This window comes from Spinacia oleracea, chromosome 6 (genome assembly GCF_020520425.1).
Source record: "Spinacia oleracea cultivar Varoflay chromosome 6, BTI_SOV_V1, whole genome shotgun sequence".
In the NCBI taxonomy this organism is placed as follows: Eukaryota; Viridiplantae; Streptophyta; class Magnoliopsida; order Caryophyllales; family Amaranthaceae; genus Spinacia; species Spinacia oleracea.
This window is the reverse complement of record NC_079492.1, coordinates 48,087,639-48,098,209: the sequence shown is the minus strand read 5'-3', so window position 1 is coordinate 48,098,209 and position 10,571 is coordinate 48,087,639. Positions and strand designations below refer to the sequence as shown.

General features: G+C 35.0%; 1 protein-coding gene and 1 long non-coding RNA gene across 3 annotated transcripts; both read left to right on the top strand.

The window, feature by feature from the left end:
• The first annotated feature begins 492 nt into the window (after positions 1-492).
• Positions 493-4,851, top strand: LOC130464407 (uncharacterized). Of its 2 annotated transcripts, none has more exons than XR_008924807.1 (3): positions 493-1,484; positions 1,866-1,928; positions 2,710-2,949. XR_008924807.1 is itself a non-coding variant. In XM_056833959.1 (3 exons), the coding sequence occupies exon 3, from the start codon at positions 3,224-3,226 to the stop codon at positions 4,385-4,387; it is 1,164 nt and encodes a 387-aa protein (XP_056689937.1). In that variant the 5' UTR covers positions 493-1,484; positions 1,866-1,928; position 3,223; the 3' UTR covers positions 4,388-4,851. The 2 variants fall into 2 exon arrangements, 1 of the variants encoding a protein (XP_056689937.1); XM_056833959.1 differs by lacking the exon at positions 2,710-2,949 and adding an exon at positions 3,223-4,851.
• A 1,566-nt stretch (positions 4,852-6,417) lies between these two features.
• Positions 6,418-8,834, top strand: LOC130463861 (uncharacterized). The gene is made up of 3 exons (XR_008924054.1): positions 6,418-7,408; positions 7,790-7,852; positions 8,634-8,834. It is a non-coding gene; the product is annotated as an uncharacterized lncRNA (long non-coding RNA).
• The last annotated feature ends 1,737 nt before the right edge of the window (positions 8,835-10,571 follow it).

Genomic DNA, 10,571 nt, shown 5'->3' with positions numbered 1-10,571 from the left:
TAGTTTGTATGTCGCGTTTTAGCATTAATCGTAACATTATCTCGTCTTACTTATATTTTGATTTAATTCTTACTCTTCTCTTTAATTAGTTCTTTTATTCTTTTATTTCTTGTTAGTTTAGTTTATACTTTGAGTTTATTAATTGATTCTTGGATTAATTTTGCACATTGAATTTTGGTTGATTTTTTTTCATGTGTGATTTAGGTTAATTGATTTTGCTTATTTGCTTCAATTAGTGTAATACCCCGAAGTTTTTAAATTTGATTAATCATGCTTAATTATTTTTATTTAGCTTAAAATCGTTTTAAATATTAATTTCAAACTTTATTTTAATTCACGAAGTTTTATTTCGCTTAAATTTTTAATATTATTACACGATTTATTAATTTTCAGATTCTATGACTAAATTTCAAATTTTTCGAGCTTAAGCTACTTTTTAAAAAAATCTAAATTATTCCGTGATTTATTTCTGATTTTTTTTCGGAACGTTCTTATTCGAAAACTAAATTTATTTTTCGTTAACGATATTTTTATAAATAATTATTTTAAAACTTGGTTTTAGTTAAACTTTTCTATTCCAATTAGTTTCCTAAAAATAGAGAACAATTTTCAGAAATCTTGCCTAACTAAGTGAAATGACCAAAATGCCCCTAAGGAACAAATTGGCATCTTTCCTTCTCTTTCCTTGCTATTCACGTACAAACAACAACAAGAATGAAGGAATTCCTTCATTCCTTTCTACCCACAATTCAGACTACATTCATGCCTTGATTCCCAAGGATTTCACTCAACTCAACACTATAAATAAGCCACAAATTGTCACCATTTTTCCAACCAAAAATCCAAAATCAAAAACCAATTTCACTCTCTTTTCTTTCCTGATTCGAAAACACCACCGTGAAAACCACCGCCTGCCACCACCATAGCCACCACTGCCCAGCACCATCACCCCAACCACCTAGCGTCACTCGACCACCGTTCACCACCAAGCATCACCACCCGTAGCCTCGCCTCCCCCCCCCCCCCCCCTCCTTCATCTCCCCTGCTTCTCGCCCTAACCCCGAACAAACCGCAGTCGCATCACCCACTCACTGTCACCACCACCACCAGCCGAGTCCACCACCACCCTTGACCTCGCCGGAAAATATTGTAGCTTTCCCCAACCACCTACGACGCCACCCCTCAACTCCCCTGTTTTTACCCTGTTCATGCCCATTTCTTCCTTTCTCTCGCAGTTTTGCCGCCACCAACAACCACCACCATCACCGTCTCACCTTCGATGCTACGCCGAACCACCGAGCCCATCCCAGCCGCCACTTCCGTCCTCCCTCCTCTTCGTGCTTTGCTCCTCCGTGCTCCCTCCCCCTCTGTTCGTACCTCTCATTCCAAAAAAAAAAAAAGGAGAGAATCAGTTCAATTGAAACCTGATTCATTTTCCTCCAACCCAAATTTAAGTTGGGCCAACTTAACCATTTGGGCTTTGGGTAAGACCAACATAAGTTTTCAGAATTTCTATGGTGTTTATGTTTAATAAATTGATTTTATAATATAATTATTTACTAATAAATCGTTATTATTTTTCAAGTTTAATTATCGATTTTAATAAAGGAAATTACTAGATTTATTTAACAAAAAGGGAATTTAAATAATATTCATGACAAACAATTTATAAAATAAATAAATATACATATATATTTTTTATTGAAAATTTGATTAATATTATTTTCATTAAATTTCGAAAGTATATTTTATTAAAACTCTTTATTTATAAAATTTATTAATTATAAAATCTATGATTTTATAAACTATTGATTTTAAACTATTTATCGATTTAGTACTAATTCAATGATTTAATATTTTGAAAGAATTGGACTCGGAGCTCAGGACGAACGACCAAGGAAAAAGGCCTGTCAAATCGTGGAATTGAGGTAACGGTTACTGCTAGTACCCGCATTCCCTTCGAAATGTATTTATGAATGATGTTATGAATGATTGATGTTTTATAATGATGTTTTGTGAATTGCGGGATTACAAGTATGATTTGATTGAATTGTTTTACGATAATGCAGCTTTATGCAAAGTATTAATTTAATGAATTATTATTATTCCTGAAAGAAATGTTTTTATGAAATAACGAGATTTAATGGTTTATTGAACCACCCTGAATGATTGAGATTTTCCTGATTAATGTTCGATTAAAAGAAATGTAAACATGATAAATAAAAGTGTAAGAACTGGTCAAGTTCCCCTGATATGGAGCCCAGGCTCCCCCTGATAAGAAGCACTGGCTTCCCCTGATATGGAACCAAGGTTCCCCCTGATAAGAAGCACTGGCTTCCCCTGATATGGAACCAAGGTTCCCCCTGAAATGAAGCACTGGCTTCCCCTGTTATGGAGCATTGACTCCCCCTGTTATGAAGCACTGGCTTCCCCTGTTCGTAGGAGACGTCCTACCATGTTTTCCTGTAAAGTCATGACGACCAGAATAAATACTGTTAAAAGGAAAAAGAGTAATGAAATGACGTTCCTGAAATTAATGTTCCTGAAATGATGTTTTTTGAAATGATGCTTCTGAAATATTGATTTATTAAATGTTTTACTATATTCTATTCTCCCTGTTTATTAAAAAAAAATGAATTGAAATGATGTTACGATGCTAGGGTAACTTGTTACTGAGTCTTCGGCTCACCGTTTTGTTTTCCGTTTTAGGTACTGCTGGGGACCACGGAAACGAGTAGTGGCGAGGATTTCACTATTACCAAGTTCACCTAAGTTAATGTTAAGTTGTAACAAGATTCAGTAAAGATTCGAGATTAAGTTATGTACTTTGATTAAGGATTTGAGAAGGATGATTATGTGAATTTTGGAGTTTAATAGCTTATGATTGATAGTTGCCTCGTAATTCCCAAGAGGGAGTTACGGCGGGTAATGTCCCGACCGAATTAGGTTAATTCCACTGCTAATTATGATTAAATAATTGAATTAGAGGTCGGGGCGTTACAGTGTGGTATTCAGAGCCAAGGTTCTGGACCATAAGTGCTAAATCTTACGGGTATTGCGCGTTGTAGAATTCAATAGGCTTTAAGTAAAGAATTTTAAAGAATAAGTTTAAAAGAATATGTTAGAATCATGTTAAAATGAAATGAGTGTGAGTGTAGGAACGGGCCGAAAAGGGATTATTTTCCTATTATGTATGTTCTCCTGATTGAGCACGTTATGCAGAATGTCAACTATCGAGGTGACTAACGATATTAACGAGGGAGCTCGCAACGATCACAACGTCCATGTCAACGATGACACTATCTACGAGGATGTCGCCCATGATGATCCCTATGACGATCAACCTATCGAAGATCACAAAGAAAGGATGGAACGATTAGAAACCGTTAGCACGATGTTAGCTGAATTAATCAAAGATTCTCAGAAAAAGAAATCGACGAATGCGAACGAAAATGCGTCAATGTTCAAGAAGTTTTCATCCCTGAACCCACCATCTTATGATGGCAAGCCCGACCCTGTAGAATTCGAGGATTGGATTAACCGCATAGATCAGTTGTTTGAAACCTTGCAATGTCCTAAGGAATGGAGAGTCGATTTCGCCGTGTTTTACTTAACGGGTCAAGCAAGTTTATGGTGGAAAGTTAATAAGGAAAGGAAGAATGAGCCTAGATTTGGTTGGACCGAACTGCAAAAGTTACTGAGAGATAAGTTTTATCCACCATCTTTGAGGAAACAAAAGGAAGACGAGTTTCTACACTTGCAACAAGGAACAATGAGTGTTATGGAATATGCAAACAAGTTCATGGAATTGTCAAGATTTGCACCGGAGCTGGTATCGACAGAACAATCTAGGATGAACCGTTTTGAGCGAGGTCTTCATTTGAAATACCAAGATAGGTTGGCAACTCAAAGGTTTACTTCCTATCAAGATATGGTTGATATCGCAGTTAATGTTGAACGAGTTGTACTACTCCGAGAAGCACAAAATGCTGGTGACAAAAGGAAGAATGATAATCAAAATCATGGAGGAGCTAAAAGGCCAAACCAAGGAAACCATAATTATAGAAGAGACCAAGGTCATAATGATAGAGCAGCTCGTAGTATATGGTGTGCTAAGTGTGGAAAGAGAAACCATACTGAAAGTGAATGTCGTGCAGGAACGAAGACGTGTTATCGATGTGGAGGAAAAGATCATTTTGTCAGAGACTGCCCTAAACCACCTCCCACAGATACTGGAAGAGCAACCTCGACCAATCATGAACGAAACAACAACAATGCTAGGGTTAATCATGATCCACCACGACCACCAATATCTGGAAAAGCTTACATGATGAGAGCTGACAAGGAAGAAGAAGATGACGTCAACGCTGATACCATTTCAATTTAGTTCTTATGTACGTTTGAACCTAAGTTTCCTGTTTTAGATTTGAATCATGTCATAGATATTTTGTCAAGGACATGTTATGAAATGTTTAAGGATCATTAATGTCCTCAAGGAAGTTTATGAAAGAATTAATAAAAGCATGATTTTGTGGATATGAATTATTTTAAGGAACTTCTATGTTTATGAATTATTTAAGGTTGATTTTTAGAGTACCGAAAGAGCATGAGTTTGTATTTAAGGATGAATGATAGAGTACAAGAAGAGTGTGAGTTTGTAAAAGATGAATCATCACTTAATATTCAGGGTTCAAAGCGTTTAAGTTATGGTTAAGGTTGATTTTATGGGTTATTTTCCCCGCACCTTTCATAATGATTGTTTTGTGGTTATAAGCACCTAAGTATATTTCCAGATATGTTAAGGAAGCTAAGCTAGAAATCTTAAAAAAAAAAAAAAAAAAAAAAAAAAAAAAGTTATGCAAAAATATTATGTGATCGAAACCAAAATATGATTTATGGTGAAAGCGTGAGATTGAGTTTGCATATAAGCTTTAAAGATCTTACCAAAATAAGTTATCGAGAATAAGTCTATCTATCAGATTGATGATATCAATGAATGTTATGAAATTCGAAAAGTATTATGAATGATTGAGGAATACGATGGAGTTGAGAATAGAAATCGACAAAATGACATGTCTGTAAAACCAGGTAGTCTGAACTAAGTTTCTGGAAGCTAGATAAAGGCATGCTTGATGTCTTAGAGTTTCGGCCAAATCCAAGGTTTGTCGACTTAAAATACTAAGGATGAGTAACAAAGTCTTATGTCTAGTGATGTAGTTCCTGTCACGTGATTGGACTCGAACCCCCCACAACAAACGTAGTCAACAAAGTTGTTTGACGCATAAGGAAATATCGAAGATCGAAATCAAAACAAATCGAATAACGAAAGTCAACAACAAGAATTCCTGTAGCAAAGAAGGCAAGAGCAAACGAAACCGCGATACCTCCAAATAGTCGCCTGAGAATGATATAATGTATGAATCATGATGTTTTTGTAAACGTGTTATGAATCAACCATGCTCATGTGTCAGATCAAATGTTATGCTTATGTTGAATATGGAATTTTGAATTTATAAACTATGTCTATATGATATGGATTATGCTTATGCTGACATGATTATATTGGTAATCTAATTGTTATACATGGAAGCCGCCTCCGATGGAAGTCCTCCTGAGCTCAGAGTACGAGATTGATATAATAAATGACTTTTACAAATTATTCGTGTATTGAAATTGGTTGATAAATATTTATTTTCACTACATCTACATATATTTTCAGAATTATAATTTAATTTTTCATTAAAAGTTACTATTTTGGTAGAAAATATTTTCAAACAAGTTATCACAAAGTAAAATGGAGCCTAGTCTAAGCTAACAATTTGCCCCTTTTATGTTCTTTGCTCCTCGATCCTATTTTATGAAGTAAAGTGGAGATACGAAAGACGATGGCGGAATGTAATTGACCTTAATGACGATTAAGGATCAATATAATTTTGCCCCTTTTTGTGTTCTTTACTCTTCGATTCTAGGTCTCGAGTTGAAGCGGAGTTCTAAAAGATGATGGCGGAATGAAGGCTAGACATTGTCAGAATTGAAATGGTGAGATCTTGGTTTTAAATAAAACATTATACTTTTATTCGAGCGTTTTCAATTTTCAACAATCATTTTATAAATCTAATTTTCAAGTTTCGAGGACGAAACTTTTTCTAAGGGGGTAAGAGTGTAATACCCCGAAGTTTTTAAATTTGATTAATCATGCTTAATTATTTTTATTTAGCTTAAAATCGTTTTAAATATTAATTTCAAACTTTATTTTAATTCACGAAGTTTTATTTCGCTTAAATTTTTAATATTATTACACGATTTATTAATTTTCAGATTCTATGACTAAATTTCAAATTTTTCGAGCTTAAGCTACTTTTTAAAAAAATCTAAATTATTCCGTGATTTATTTCTGATTTTTTTTCGGAACGTTCTTATTCGAAAACTAAATTTATTTTTCGTTAACGATATTTTTATAAATAATTATTTTAAAACTTGGTTTTAGTTAAACTTTTCTATTCCAATTAGTTTCCTAAAAATAGAGAACAATTTTCAGAAATCTTGCCTAACTAAGTGAAATGACCAAAATGCCCCTAAGGAACAAATTGGCATCTTTCCTTCTCTTTCCTTGCTATTCACGTACAAACAACAACAAGAATGAAGGAATTCCTTCATTCCTTTCTACCCACAATTCAGACTACATTCATGCCTTGATTCCCAAGGATTTCACTCAACTCAACACTATAAATAAGCCACAAATTGTCACCATTTTTCCAACCAAAAATCCAAAATCAAAAACCAATTTCACTCTCTTTTCTTTCCTGATTCGAAAACACCACCGTGAAAACCACCGCCTGCCACCACCATAGCCACCACTGCCCAGCACCATCACCCCAACCACCTAGCGTCACTCGACCACCGTTCACCACCAAGCATCACCACCCGTAGCCTCGCCTCCCCCCCCCCCCCCTCCTTCATCTCCCCTGCTTCTCGCCCTAACCCCGAACAAACCGCAGTCGCATCACCCACTCACTGTCACCACCACCACCAGCCGAGTCCACCACCACCCTTGACCTCGCCGGAAAATATTGTAGCTTTCCCCAACCACCTACGACGCCACCCCTCAACTCCCCTGTTTTTACCCTGTTCATGCCCATTTCTTCCTTTCTCTCGCAGTTTTGCCGCCACCAACAACCACCACCATCACCGTCTCACCTTCGATGCTACGCCGAACCACCGAGCCCATCCCAGCCGCCACTTCCGTCCTCCCTCCTCTTCGTGCTTTGCTCCTCCGTGCTCCCTCCCCCTCTGTTCGTACCTCTCATTCCAAAAAAAAAAAAAAGGAGAGAATCAGTTCAATTGAAACCTGATTCATTTTCCTCCAACCCAAATTTAAGTTGGGCCAACTTAACCATTTGGGCTTTGGGTAAGACCAACATAAGTTTTCAGAATTTCTATGGTGTTTATGTTTAATAAATTGATTTTATAATATAATTATTTACTAATAAATCGTTATTATTTTTCAAGTTTAATTATCGATTTTAATAAAGGAAATTACTAGATTTATTTAACAAAAAGGGAATTTAAATAATATTCATGACAAACAATTTATAAAATAAATAAATATACATATATATTTTTTATTGAAAATTTGATTAATATTATTTTCATTAAATTTCGAAAGTATATTTTATTAAAACTCTTTATTTATAAAATTTATTAATTATAAAATCTATGATTTTATAAACTATTGATTTTAAACTATTTATCGATTTAGTACTAATTCAATGATTTAATATTTTGAAAGAATTGGACTCGGAGCTCAGGACGAACGACCAAGGAAAAAGGCCTGTCAAATCGTGGAATTGAGGTAACGGTTACTGCTAGTACCCGCATTCCCTTCGAAATGTATTTATGAATGATGTTATGAATGATTGATGTTTTATAATGATGTTTTGTGAATTGCGGGATTACAAGTATGATTTGATTGAATTGTTTTACGATAATGCAGCTTTATGCAAAGTATTAATTTAATGAATTATTATTATTCCTGAAAGAAATGTTTTTATGAAATAACGAGATTTAATGGTTTATTGAACCACCCTGAATGATTGAGATTTTCCTGATTAATGTTCGATTAAAAGAAATGTAAACATGATAAATAAAAGTGTAAGAACTGGTCAAGTTCCCCTGATATGGAGCCCAGGCTCCCCCTGATAAGAAGCACTGGCTTCCCCTGATATGGAACCAAGGTTCCCCCTGATAAGAAGCACTGGCTTCCCCTGATATGGAACCAAGGTTCCCCCTGAAATGAAGCACTGGCTTCCCCTGTTATGGAGCATTGACTCCCCCTGTTATGAAGCACTGGCTTCCCCTGTTCGTAGGAGACGTCCTACCATGTTTTCCTGTAAAGTCATGACGACCAGAATAAATACTGTTAAAAGGAAAAAGAGTAATGAAATGACGTTCCTGAAATTAATGTTCCTGAAATGATGTTTTTTGAAATGATGCTTCTGAAATATTGATTTATTAAATGTTTTACTATATTCTATTCTCCCTGTTTATTAAAAAAAAATGAATTGAAATGATGTTACGATGCTAGGGTAACTTGTTACTGAGTCTTCGGCTCACCGTTTTGTTTTCCGTTTTAGGTACTGCTGGGGACCACGGAAACGAGTAGTGGCGAGGATTTCACTATTACCAAGTTCACCTAAGTTAATGTTAAGTTGTAACAAGATTCAGTAAAGATTCGAGATTAAGTTATGTACTTTGATTAAGGATTTGAGAAGGATGATTATGTGAATTTTGGAGTTTAATAGCTTATGATTGATAGTTGCCTCGTAATTCCCAAGAGGGAGTTACGACGGGTAATGTCCCGACCGAATTAGGTTAATTCCGCTGCTAATTATGATTAAATAATTGAATTAGAGGTCGGGGCGTTACAATTAGCTTCATGATTAGGTTTTGTGCTAGCTTATCCTAATGCTAATCATGCTTAGTGAGTAGTTCATATCCAAAGGTTAGCTAGGGTTGAAGCTTTGAATGTTGAATTGAGAATTTTGAAAGATAATTGTTATTGATGATGTGATTAAATAGATTAATTACGTGATGCTTGGTTCTATGGCCGCTAGTTAGTTTAGGACTAGCTAACCAAAATTGCTAGAATGTTGGAGTGTTTAGTCTCGAATTGGCACGAAAGTGTGATTCGTGGCTTGCATTAGCTTGGCTTGTTCATTTTTGAGTTCCTCCTCAAATCGTGATTGTAGCGAAAGGTAGATTAGGATTAGTTGAGAAGTGCTTGAAACCAAAAGGTATTCAAAGCCATATCTTGGTCAATGCATTCATTGGCTTAGTCGTTACATGTCATGAGCATATAGCATTTCCAGAACTCCTAATCAACACCTCCAGAGCTTTTCTTTGGGGATATTTACCTTTTTTCATTAGCCTTGAAAATACAAAAATACAGTTTGCGATTGAATTAGCTTGTGGATCCAATTAGTTTGAAAAGTCAAAACACTCTTGGAAGTTGGGACGATCCCTATGCTTGCCACTATAGTCGATATAGTTGGTTCGTTTAGGAGTTTCCAAATTTTGTTAGATCAAGCGGTGTTCGTCAACGACACGAAAATCGCTTGTCACCCAGTTGTAATCTTATGCTCATAAGATGATTTTTAAAATAAGCTTGTAAATATTGTTTGCACTAAAAATTTCGTATTATTTTAAATTAAAATTTAAGTGGAAAGTTTCTCTCTATATACAAATTAAATATACAATATGGCCTTGTTTGGCCAGACTTTTAGAAAATAACTTCTGTTATTAATATTCCTAACAAGTATAAACAATTTTACTTTGTTTTGCCAATTATTTATTAATACGAGTAATAATAACATATTTATAGTCCATTATTTATATATCATTTGATTTATTAACCACTAGATTTTTTTTTCTTTTGAGAAAATAGAAAATATGTTTTTAAGGAAGGTGATACACATATAAAGTATTACTGAGTATTGGTGAATGAGGTCCAACATACTAAACAAACTTGAACCCTTTGGATTGAGAACTTGTGAAAATTCTTGGGCGGGAAAAGAGGGGGAGGGGTAGGGATGTCAACGAGCCGAGCCGAGCCGAGTATTTGGCTGTTCGAGCTAGGCTTGATAAGAAATTTTCGAGTTCGAGCTCGAGCCGAGCTTAACCGAGCTTTCATTTTCCCTGTTCGAGCTTGACTCATTTAAGTTTTTCGTTGTTCGAGCTTAGCTCACGAGTAGCTTGTTTAAGTTCAAGCTCGAGCCGAGCGAGCTATTAACAAATGAGCCTTAATAAATGAGCTTTTAACAAACAAGACTTAATAAACAAGCAAGATCGAATTTAAATGATCATATTAATAAATGAAATATTATTTTAAAAAATTATAAAAACATAACCATACCCAAATAAAAAGTTAGCACAGTATACTAACTAATATTATTTTATAAATTATAATCTCCTACAATCAAAATCTAACAAAATAATTGCAACTTATATTTACTTACAAAGAAAAATTTGTCATATTTTTTTTAGAAATTTAATATAAACGAGCTTGAACAAGC